Source organism: Crocuta crocuta, unplaced genomic scaffold (genome assembly GCF_008692635.1).
Source record: "Crocuta crocuta isolate KB4526 unplaced genomic scaffold, BGI_CrCroc_1.0 scaffold24, whole genome shotgun sequence".
In the NCBI taxonomy this organism is placed as follows: domain Eukaryota; kingdom Metazoa; phylum Chordata; class Mammalia; order Carnivora; family Hyaenidae; genus Crocuta; species Crocuta crocuta.
In genome coordinates this window covers 15,997,231-16,009,728 of record NW_027530974.1, presented here as the reverse complement: position 1 = coordinate 16,009,728, position 12,498 = coordinate 15,997,231, and the positions used below count along the sequence as shown (strand labels likewise).

General features: G+C 45.8%; 1 protein-coding gene across 1 annotated transcript in view; it reads right to left on the bottom strand.

Annotated features, from left to right (window-relative positions):
- Nucleotides 1–12,498, bottom strand: part of KDM1B (lysine demethylase 1B) — a 55,947-nt gene that overhangs the window by 11,896 nt on the left and 31,553 nt on the right. Inside the window, exons 9-15 of the mRNA XM_077770138.1 lie at nucleotides 11,218–11,394; nucleotides 10,773–10,847; nucleotides 7,465–7,602; nucleotides 6,337–6,508; nucleotides 3,471–3,598; nucleotides 2,425–2,556; nucleotides 1,836–1,910 (exon numbers count right to left, since the gene is read on the bottom strand). Coding sequence (XP_077626264.1) covers nucleotides 1,836–1,910; nucleotides 2,425–2,556; nucleotides 3,471–3,598; nucleotides 6,337–6,508; nucleotides 7,465–7,602; nucleotides 10,773–10,847; nucleotides 11,218–11,394 — 897 coding nt within the window. The remainder of the gene's footprint in view (nucleotides 1–1,835; nucleotides 1,911–2,424; nucleotides 2,557–3,470; nucleotides 3,599–6,336; nucleotides 6,509–7,464; nucleotides 7,603–10,772; nucleotides 10,848–11,217; nucleotides 11,395–12,498) is intronic.

The window sequence follows — 12,498 nt, the reverse complement described above, 5'->3', positions numbered from 1 at the left end:
ATGCGATCTGTGCAGACTACTATAAAAATACTTCCTTTAAACATTCCAGAACAGACTTGAAAATACAGCCTGTGGCTATGCCTTCATAACCCTGGGGAGCTGGATACAGAGAGAGATGAGCAAAGGCACCTGGTTACGGTCAGGCAGAGGGGGAACCAGCGAGGGCCATCAGGAGGCAGAGACACAAACTATCAGAGGCTGAGCCATCAGCTAACTTGCAAGTTTAATTTCTTTTAGTGTTTATGTGTATTAGAGAGAGAGGGGAGGGAGGGAGAGGAAGAGAAGGACAGAGAGACCATGCGTGGGCAGAGGAGGAGCAGAGAAAGACAAGAGACAGAATCTGAAGCAGGCTCCAGGCTCCGAGCTGTCAGCACAGAGCCCGACCCACGAACCGTGGGTGATCGTGACCCGAGCCCAAGTCGGCCACCCAACCGACTGAGCCACCCAGGCGCCCCGCTGCTGACTTGCAATTTTAAAGAGCGGCATTTAAAAAAGTTTTTACCACCAGGAGGAGCTTTAGACTTAGGCTGATTCTCAGCTGGGGGGCTCACACACAAGCACACGCTGCCCGACACTGACACGCTGGACTCTCCTGAGCAGCTTTCCCAACATGACCAGCCTGACCCCCGGAGAGTCTCTGGGGGTGGGGTTCTGCAGCCTTTCTGTTTCAGCCCCTTCCAGGTGGTTCTCACATGAGCCGGGACTGAGAACCAGCACGAGTCCAGAGGCCACACGGCCCCTCATAACTGCCCTGCAAGTTGATGGTCGGAGTAATAAGGAGCCGCCCCCTGAGCTCACAGACCAGGCCCTGTCTCTTCACTTGACATGCCCTCCTTTACTTTGCTAAGAATATCATGCATCTGAAATACTTCCAGATAACCGAAAAGGGCAGAGAGAGCACAGCTCATCTAGGAATCTAGTGATAGTCTGTCATGTATACATTTTGGTCATTTCAGACTTCACTAAACTGAAATAAATTTACAGGGCTTATTAATCCCCCCCCGCCCCAGGTAAGCACCTCTGCTCTCCAACACCTCGGAAATCTCTGCATATCGCAGTCCCCTTCCAGCGTCCACCTACTCAAGTGGTTTACAAAAATTACCAGGAACACAAAAGGACTTCTGCCAGTTTCAAAATGAAAACACAGAGCTGTCTTGACTTGAAAAATGATTCCATGGCAAAATAAACAAACCCACGACCTTTGTATGTACTGAATTAAACAAAATAAACTAAGTTTTTTGGGAATGCACGACTTCTCAGTACCCAAAAAGTAGACTGCAGTATACAACACTTTCAAACTTATTTGCCGAAAGAATTTCTTCTCTTATTCAACTCTCAGGACTGATGTACCACAGAACTCACTTTAAGAAACACTACTCAGGCCGCCTGGGGGGCTCTGTTGGTTAAGGGGCTTTGGCTCAGGTCATGATCTCACAGTTCATAGGTTCAAGGCTCGTGTTGGGCTCTGTGCTCACAGCTCAGAGCCTGGAGCCTGCTTTGGATTCTGCATCTGCCTCTCTCTCTCTGCCCCTCCCTCAGTTGGGTGCTGTCCCTGTCAAATATAAACATTAAAAAAAAAAACAACCACTATTCGTGTCAACTAAAATTTAAAGAAAAAGTAAGAAGTAAATAAGCACTATTTGGAATTCTGTCATGAATCCATGCAGTGTTAGATCAGTTCAATCAGATTTGTGGACCCTCACAGAACTGAATGGAGATAGCAAGCTCTTCAGGAATCAAACATGGCCCCAGGCAGACTGCCAAAGGTCAACTTCCGGGTAGAAAACAGTTTTCCCGCATCCCCGGCTGCCCCCCCGTGAAATGCCAGCACCTACCTTCTGTGCTGTACACCCCGTCCCGTCCGCAATGGTCACCTGCACTTCATCTCCTGAATAATCAATGCTCTGCACCTGCACAAGATAAACAATCGTGAAAACCACGAGGGACGGGCCACAGGGCCCAGGGTCCTCTCCAGGTCGGTCACGTGAGTTTAGATCTCCAAGACTCCGGAGAGACACTTCCTGGCATTCGGAGATCTCAGTCTCATTCACAGCTGACTTCAGGGACTATCATTACAATTACAAACGCTTTGTCGGCATATGGAAAATCTTTACAACACAGTCTAAAATGAAATAGGTAAATGGCAGCCTCTAGGCTTAGAGTAATGCACAATACAGACGTGCAGGGACAAAGACCGAGGGCAACAGTCTAGAGTGAAAATGGCTGCACTGTGTCAGGGAGGTCAGGAGACCCTTGCACACTTTATCAGCAATGAAAATGCGCCTGAGCCACTGATGCTCCCAGACAGCGGTGCTGCCTAAGGGACAGGCTCATGGCAGGCATCTGCCTCCCGTGTAATCCAAGTGCCCGAACCTGACCTCCTCCAAACCCAAGGCCAAACCGGAGCCGCCCCTCCAGACTCACTGGAGACTCGAGCCGAATGTCTAGTCCTTCTGCCAGCTTTTCAATGATTACGGAGTAGCCAGGTGTTAGCAGAGTGTGGTCACCAGCAAACTGAGCAAAGAACTCGTTGTGGTCCCAGGAGCGAGCAGACACCTGGGGAACGATAATGTGCGGGAAAGCTTGCGTTATTCATTTTCTTTTCTTTTTTTAAGTAAACTTGACTCCCAATACGGGGCTTGAACTCATGACCCCAAGATCAAAAGTGGCATGTTCCACTGCCTGAGCCGGCCACGTGCCCCAGAAAAGCGGATCTTAGAACAAAAGGCAGACATGATTTGGGCGTGGGGACCACTCCTTGATAAACACACTCCGTGTATTACAGATCAGTAATTCTGGAAGAGAAGGACTCTACCAGCAAAACTGCATCTGAGCAACTCCATCTAGAAATACGCCAGCCACGTGTCTTCAACGTGGCACGTGTGCAGAGGCTGAAACCGGCATGATTCTGGAAAACAGGGTTACTCTGATCGCAATGAAGTTGAATGCAGAGAGGTGCGGGGTTGGGCAAGAGGTGAGGGTCTATTTAAAATGCAGAGTGTCTGAGTATCAAGACCACAGGGGTCAAGGGGCTGAGGCAAGTTTAAATTTGCTTCAGCAGGACAAACAGACCGTAACTGTAAGCCTCCTCTATTTTGGTCTCCTGAGAGCGGTGTTCCCAGACCACGCACAGTCCCACAGAAACGTCTGCAGGGCATCCGTGGAGCACAAAGGAGGCCGGCGGTGCACAGACAAGGCTCGGGCCCCTCCCGGGTCCAGCCCAACAGCCGTCCTGCGCTCGGCTCGCATACCGAGTCTTCTTACACATCATCGGGAAGGTTCCGCTCGCTTTAAAGAAAAAAGAGTCTAAACTGCTGTGGGGTTAATATGCTCTGAAGTCATGGTTTTTGAACTTTTCAACAGCAGAACCATGGCTTCCTGTTTACCCAAGCCGGCGGGGGGTGCGGTACTTAGATCCGTGGTGTGCACGCACGCACGCACAGGTGCGGCTTCACAGCAGCCAGTCGCACCTGGTGGAGGCTGCTCCCGCAGGCGTACTCCAGGTTACTCAGGTGGAAGTGCAGCACCTGCTGTTCAAGTTCACTGAACTGGATGCCGGACTCCTGAATGAAGGCCTTGTAGATCTCCTCGATCTTTTCTGTAGCGGGAATGGGGCAAAGCAGGAAAAACACAGCTGTCACGCTATTCTATAATCCCTTACCTTAGGCTTCCAGCCACCTGCAAAACCCCAAAACCGCAAACCCCAGGTCCCTTCCCAAGCAAACTCGGGGTGTGGGGGATGGTATCTTGAGAAGGCTCGTTTTGCTCACAAAGGAAAAGCTTATCTCAACTGCAAACAAAGTCAGTAGGCTCTCTATCTTCAACCATATGCCAGTTCTGCCCAGCTGAGACTTTTCTGGCTCAANCCCCCCCGCCACACACACACACAGATATAAAGACACACACCCAGAGAAAAGTCCTCTTCTCTTTCTGGTCCTAGTGCAAGTCACCTGAAGTCAAGCTCTGAGGACCTCTCACCTCAACAAAGAGACCTACCATAGACTGTTGGCCACATTCTCTCCAAAACAAGAATACTCCATTATGGCCTTTTATCACCTCAGCCTTCTGCCTCGATATCTTTTAATTACTGGTTTTTTACTGCCTAGGTAATAAATTCCAAAACCCGCAGCCAGACACGGCTAGCACATTTTCAGCCTCTCCAAAGACAGCAGCTACTGCTGCCTGCTCACATGCCCTGCTGAGCCACAGCCCCCTCTTACTGGTATTTCCAACTGAGGGAGGCGGCTGCCCTCACTGCCCTCCCCGCCGGCCCCCCAGCACGGCCCACTGTCCCCGCTATGCCCTTTGGGGATCCTGCTTGCTAGCAACCCCAACACTCACACATGTCACACAACTGGGCTTTCAGCTACACATAACAGTCCTGTGGGGTCATTCCGATTCTGGTCTTAGATTCCCTTTACTGCAGGGATGTTGGGGGGGGAGGGCAGCTCAGGTCTGACAAATGGTAGGAACCTTAGCACGGGCCCTTCTTCATCCCCTTCCCAGGGAGGACCACCACCCTACATGCACACCGCAGACTCCAAGCTTCTATCAAGTCCTGTGCACTTGCTTAGCTAGTCACGGAACTGAAAGTAAGTTTAAAAAAAGTTTGTTTTGGCAACTCCAGGTTCTCATGAAAATGTTCCATTCTCATGCTATATGGTTAATCCAGGGAAGCCCGCGGCACCTCTGGATTTGTGCCGGGTCCTGCTGTCCCATTCCTGCATCCTGCCGGGTACCTCCTATTTTCCTTTAGCTGCTGTAGGGATTCGGGGAGAGCCAGGGCTGCTGGAGCAGTGTGTGAGATTAAGTATGAACAGATTGGGGAAAGCCTTCATGTGATTTTTATGTAAATTACATTTAAAAGCTTTAGCACATATGCTCTGTGAAATTAACTCTAGCTTCTCACTATTTATATTTGGGTGTTTTGGGCCAAGTGCTAATTAGGTAGAATCTCAGCTCAGACATTAGCAGGCAGGCTGTACCCAGAACCTTCCTCACGTGGAGATGTGCGCACCATTATTCAAGCTTTTCAAAAAAATATTCGTAGGACGAAACACCAACTTACACAGTCCGTGCTGCTGAGCCTGCCCTGAGGACTTTTCTTAAGCAAGGCCAGGACAGAGCAGTGTTATTAACGTTTTTATCTGGTAGCCCCGAGAGAAGGGCGAAGAAAACCCCACCCAGTGACCACCACACACCTGCAGAACGCTAACCAAACTCTGAGAACATTCCGCAAGTCGGCCCAGGAACCGTCTCCAATTCCAGAAAATTCAACAACCCACCAACTGGGTCTGGACACTACCTACATTTGATTCAATGATCCCTGTGCATCCCAGGAAATTTCTGAAAATGTCTGTTAGAACCTGCCGGTGAACACCTAACTAGGAAGGGCAGCGCAACGTGGTGGGTCTCAGGAGAGGAAAGGGAGGGTAAAGAGCAGGGCCGGTCCTTGTGACTGTGACATTCACCCATGATGAAGCATCTAATGGGATGAAGAACTAAAAACCCTTTAAGGAAACACACAGTTGAAGCAAATTAACACCTTGCGAACAAAGTCACACTTTAAGAAACCCGGACCTTCACCGAGAACTACAAGTTGATACATTCAGGACATAAAAATTGTAGGGTAAATAAATATCAATTTAAGAAGCAATATGATAAAATCTCAGCTGGCACCCTCATGGAAATGAGTTGTTACCAACAGTCAAGTTTTCGAAAAGAGTACATTTAGTACGTTTTGGTCCATTTAGTACCAAAGAAAGCCTAGCGATTCCGAATTTAAAATTTTAAACTATAATACACATTCTTGAATTCTTAAAGCATACTGAAAAAAAAATCTCAACCTACTGCATGCAAGAGGGAAAGGAAATCCTGGCATACAGAAACTCTCTTATCTAGAGAGGGCATCAGGTCACTGACTATTCACATGGGGCTTACCATGGTTTCCTTAAAAGTAAGCTCCTCTGGGAAACTGAAAATTAAACATTTAAATGATTTTACCAGCTATTTTACGCAATGTAAGATCTGTGTGCCCATGCACACGGCCATCTAAAGGTCCCTGAGGAAGATTTGCTCCCCAGGGTGGGACAGTTTGGGGAATTCATCAGTCCAAAAGGAATGTTCATAGGACTCCATTTTTTTTTTTTTTTTTTTTTAAAGTAGGCTCTACGCCCCACGTGGGAGCCTGAACTCACGACCCTGAGATCAAGAGTCACATGCTGCACTGACCAAGCCGGCCGGGTGCCCCTTCAGAGGACTACTCTGTTCCTGCTAATCCAGCTTTGGGTTACAGAAAGACTCCCACGGAACATTCAGAACACCATTCTCCCATACCTCCTAAGGGCACATCTTGGAGCTGAGTCTTATCCTTTCTCCACTCAGAGACAACATCCAAGAGAGCATTAAAATGAAAATCCATGCGCTTGTCAATAGTGGGGTCAGTTATTCTTCCACCTTCCTGAATTAAGTCACATCTCTCTCCAAATTTATGCATGCTGATGCCAAGCTTCAAAATAATAAGAATAAGAAGGTGAAAATTTTCCCTGGAAAAAACACTTACAGGTTCTAAGCTGAAATCAGACAGAGCTCTCATGGAGAAAAGGGTCTAGTAGATCCCAAAAGGAAAGCTAAGCAGGCCTGCTGGGAAATGGCAGCCAAGTCAGGCAGTGAGGAAAGAGCGTGAAATCCAGGAGTGCTTCTCGCAGGAGCAGGTGAGGGTGACAGCAGGCAGCTTCCATGCCATGTACCCTCCAGCTTCTGGGCCAGGGTTTGTCAACGCATCAGGTGCTACAGCTGCGCACGGCCTCCCCTCGCTCTGACGTTCTGTCCCCTGCGTGGACCCTCACAGGAATGAGCACGCAACCACACCAACACTCACAGAAGCTGATGCCAAATTTTCTGGCAATAAACAGTTCAGAAAAAAACCCTTGGGCCTACACCAGGTCTTCACAAAACCTATGTAAGGGTCCCTGATAAAAGATAGGACGCCCTCTTCAAATCGGATTCTCAGATAAACAACGAGTGGTTTGGGTTTTGGGGTTTTTTTTTTGTTTTTGTTTTTTAGTATAAGTATGTCCCAAATAGTGCTTGCAAAATAGCTCATGTGACATCTGGGATACACTTATCCTAAAAAAAAAATTACTTGTTGTTTATCCAAAAAGTCAAATTTAGCTGGGCATGCTGTATTTTTATTTGCTTCACCCGCAACCTTAAAATGACAAGCTTATCAAGCGGCCTGCAAATAACGCACAAATAGAATTATAGATCTCAGGAAAAAAATCTTTGTGCTCAAGCTCCACTTTCTCAGAAAGGAAGAACTGTAACTGTTTTCACTGGGGAGGAGGGGGCAAGAAATCATTTGGGGGTTATTTATCATCTAGAAGCATATTAATACTATACACAAGCAACATGAGACCATGTTTTCTTCTGCTTATCTACAAGACGAACCGTAAAGAAACCCACTTGCTCACACATGAGTGCTACCGGGTTGTTGATACAGCCATTGACAATCTGCGCCCCTCTTCCCACCGTGACGCCTTTGAAAGACTTATCATCCCATACTCGGCCTCCGATTCTGTCTTTGGCTTCGAGGACAGTCACCTAAAAACACAGGCAATCAGGGAAGCTAAATAGGAATTGGGTAGCCATTTTAAATGCAGTTCTATAAATGCGAAATGACACAGTTAACGAAGTTCCGTATTTGGTTAATTATTATATTGCTTGAGAAAAAACTTTAAATGAGGGCGGGGGTGAACAGAAGCCAAGTAGATGTTAAAACACACAATCCAGCTTTTAGCAAGGAGTGAGTGAGTGGCCTGCCTCTTCTCCGATCCCACAATGTTAAGATTTCATGAGCTGGCACATGAGATGCACTCTGAAAGCTTTTATGAAATACTATTCCACAAATCAAAAAGCACTGTAAGAAACTAGGTTAAAGTGGTGATTTTGTCCTATGAGACATCTATGTATGTGGCAAAATTCCTTTAGCATTGCAAATAGGCCTCAATGTCCCTAAGATGTGGCTGTTATTTAAAACAAACAAACAAACAAACAAACAGGGGCGCCTGGGTGGCTCAGTCAGTTAAGCGTCCGACTTTGGCTCAGGTCATGATTTCACAGCTCATGAGTTCGAGCCTTGCATCAGGCTCTGTGCTGACAGCTTGAGCCTGGAGCCTGCTTTGGATTCTGTGTCTCTCTCTCTCTGTCCCTTCCCTGCTCACACTATTGTCTTTCTCTTTCAAAATATAAACATTAAAAAAATGTTTTAAAAATCATAGGTCATTCTATCCAAGGATGACCCCATGGGCTTGACCTAAGCAGGCTGGCCCCATTACCCAGACGATCTTACCTCCCCCCAAATTTCTCTTTTTTTTCTTTTTAAGGGTTTGAATGATTCTGCATTTTTTAAAAAAGATTTTTAAGTAATCTTTACACCCAACGTGGGGCTTGAACTTACAACCCTGAAATTAAGAGTTGCATGCTCTCCTCACTGAGCTGGCCAGGGACCCCTACTTCCCCCAAATTTATGAGGGGAGGAGGGGCTGCGTGTGACAGACAGCCCTGTGGCTATAAGCAACCACACTTCTCTGGGCTGCAGTGACCCGGGGAAAATGGGAATCCTATGCAGCGTGAGGCCACCCATCCCACTTCTGGATCCTGAAAAGCACTCTTTCAAATTGCTCAAGGAGGTTCCCCAAGTTAATCATCTCCTCCGTTCTGCAGGAGACTATTTCCTGCCCGTGACAAGGAAGGGTGATTTCTCTGGGGTCTGTCTCCTCACCCGGCGAAAGAAAGGGGAGAACAGGTGGGGGTCCTCTGAATATTTATTCCTCATTTCTTCAACAAGCACGACTCTAGCCAAGTGTCTACCCTCCCCACTCTCTTTCTCGGACTTCATTCCTATTAACACAGACCCACCCATTTCTGGTTTCTTTTTAGTGTAAGAGGAAGGCAGGATATTAAAGACAACACCCTAGACTCTGGGTGTTAATAATCTTCCCTGTAACATAATCTGTGAGTTTCCTAAGTAAACACCAACAAGAAATCTTGGCCTTAATATCTGATGCTGGAATAAATAAATGACCAATTCAAACACTTCCTAGCTTAACATCATTAAGAAAATACTTTGTGCAGCGTCTGGGAGGCTCAGTCTGTTGAGTGTCTGATTTCGGCTCAGATAACGATCTCGCTGTTTGTGAGTTCGAGCCCCGCATCAGGCTGTCTGTCTGCTCTCAGCTCAGAGCCTGCTTGGATCCTCTGTCTCCCCCACTCCCTGCACCTCCCCAGTTCACATTCCCTCTCTCTCAAAAATAAAACATTTAAAAAAAAGAAGAAGGAAAGATTTTGAAATGCAAACACACTTCCTATAAATGCAACTCAGGCTCTTCTGTTTTGTTAGCAACATATCCAAGACAACGTCTCCATTCACCCGAGGGAAACTGCTCCTAGACGTGGCCGCCGAAATCTTTTCTCTTCTCAGAAACTCCTCCAGCAGAGAACACACTGCAGAAAAGCAGCTGTCCTTTCTTCCAGCCGGACAGAGAAGAGTGAGGACTAATTCAGTTCTACCAAGCTGATTTTCACATCTGGTTTAACTGAAAACCAAAGCCCTTGAAAAATAAGTTTTTAAAAAGGAAAAATGTGTCAGACCTAAAAAGTCACAGAAACCAAGGGGACGGTTAATTTGAATGAACCTAATGGAAATTAGATTCTAAATTGCACAATTTCTTTTTCTAACAGTCTCTATATCGGCTAATGCTGAACTGGAATAAGGCCACGTACGAGGTAAAACTACCCTACCTCGGAGAAGCAAACTGCGTCAGACAGGTATAGCACACTTTAAAAGTCCTGCAATTGTCTCAACAACGGATTCACTAATTCCGTCTTGCTTCCAAAACCAAAGATTTTTGATTCTCAGAGTGGGATTCAAAGTGTGCCCTTGAGGGGCACCTGGCTGGCTGTCGGTAGAGCATGCAATTCCCATTCTCAGGGTTGTGGGTTCAAGCCCCACGTTGGGCACAGAGGACAGAGGTTACTCAAAAAAAAAAAAAAAAAAAAAAAAAAGTGTAGTTTTGATTTACATATGAAAGTTTCACTGTGTTTCAGAAACTTTTATACAAGAAATGGTGAACTTCCAAGCTGCTATTAGCTGTCTCAAGCTTCTGCAAAAACAAAGACTTTTTCCCAAAGTCCTCTTTCTAGTGTCAACAACACCCTGGGAAAAATTTCTGCTGTTAATACCTGCAGAATCTCTTCTGACTTGATCATTAGGAGTCTAAAACTCTATAATTTTTTTTAATGTTTTATTTATTTCTGAGAGAGATATAGAGATAGCATAAGCAGAGGAGGTTCAGAGAGAGAGGGAGACACAGAATCTGAAGAAAGGCTCCAGGCTCTGAGCTGTCAGCACAGAGCACAACGTGGGGCTCAAACCCATGAACCACGAGATCATGACCTGAGCCGAAGTCGGATGAACCACGAGATCATGACCTGAGCCGAAGTCGGATGCTTAACCAACTGAGCCACCTAGGCGCTCCTAAAACCCTGTCTAAAGCTGTTGAGAACTGCTATTCTAATTTTCTTTTATTAAACCAATTTCATTTTTTTTTTTAAATCTTTTCTAGGACCGATTGCAAAGATTTTAAAGATACAAAGATACAGTGCATTTAGCACTGCCCACTAAAATCAGAAACTGGTTTCTAAATCTTAGAAAATTTGGACCAAAGGAGTGCTTAAGTATCTGTTATCAACTTCACGTCTCAAAATCTTACCTTAATTCCAAAGTTATGCAGTTGCCTAGCAGCTGCTAATCCTGCCGGACCAGCCCCGATAATGATGACTGATTTCTATAAGGAAAAAAAAAAAAGTCCAATTAGAGAAATGAAAACAATGTACTGTGTTAGTTGTTCTAGAAGGTACTAACCGCCAAGCCCTGTTAGCTCATCTGTATTTCTTTGATGTTCATAGAAAGTCATTTTCCTAAAGAACACGGAAGTTCTTGCCTTAAGGAGCCCCCTCTACAGTCTAGGAAAACAGTTCCTGATACTATCTTCCCCAGGGTAATGCACAGTCTACAAACATCCTCCTTTATCATTTCTGTGGTGATGATGCGACTGTTTCTAGTATTATTAATGAGTATTCACTAGTATCCTGTATCCGCGTACGAGCACTGATGATGGTGGCGGTGGTGTTCCTGCTAAATCAGCAGTCACCTACATTGTGGTAATCTTTAGGAAGAAGATGCTGATCGGTGCCAACGTTGAGAACCCCTGTGTTGATGAGACCTTTTCTCGTCATAAAATAAAGTATCCTCTCCACTTCCTGAACGCATCGGATGCGCACAAGACCCCGGACAATGATGTGAGGAATACATTTCTGAGGTGTAAGAGCTTCCTGTATTTGGAAACAAAACCAAACTGTTAAAACAAACAGATATACCACATAACTCTTGATTCCTCCAAAACTTAAACAGGGGGTGGGTGGGTGGCTCAGTCGGTTAAGCATCCAACTTCAGCTCAGGTCATGACCTCGTAGTTCATGAGTTCAAGCCCTGCATTGAGCTCTGTGCTGACAGCTCAGAGCCTGGAGTCTGCTTCAGATTCTGTGTCTCCCTCCCTCTCTCTCTGCCTCTTCCCTGTTCATGCTCTCTCCTCTCTCTCTCTCTTAAAAATAAATGTTAAAAAAAATTTTTTTAAAAAGGTTAAACAGAATGACTATATGACCCAGAAATTCCACTCATACACACTGAAAAGAGCTGAAAACATAGGTTCCAACAAAATTTATAACAGAACTATTCAAACTGCCAACATGGTGGAAACTATCCAAGTGTCCACTAATGGATGAATAGATAAGTAAAATGGGGTATATGCATACACAGAATATTATCTGGCCATAAAAAGAAATGAAGTTCTGGGGCACCCGGGTGGCTCAATCAGTTAAACCTTTGGTTTGGGCTCAGGTCATAATCTCAGTTCGTGAGCTCGAGCCCCATGTCGGGCTTGCTGCTGTCAGCAAAGAGCCTGCTTCAGATCCTCTGTCTTCTTCCTCGCTTTCAGCCCCTTACCCGCTAGTGCACTCTCTCTCAAAAATAAATAAAACATTAAAAAAAAAAAAAAAAGATAAGAAGTTCTGATGACTGCTACCACAAGGATGAATCCTGAAAACATTATGTTAAATGAAAAAGCAACTTACAGAAGGCTGCATATTGGATGATTCCATTTATATAAATTACCACACTGGGCAAGTCTACAGAGACAGGAAGTGGCCGGGTGGCTGCCAGAGGCTGGGGGAAGGGATGAATGGAGAGTCACTGCTTAATGGGTGTAGGGTGTGGGATTTCCTCTTGGGGTAACAAAAAAGTTCTAGAACTAGATACGGGGACAATCATACAACACTATTTACTTAATGCCACTGAACTGTACGTTTTACGGTGGTAAAAACGGTAACTTTTACGTTGTATTTTGCCACACACACACCGAACTACCTTTTAGGGTATTC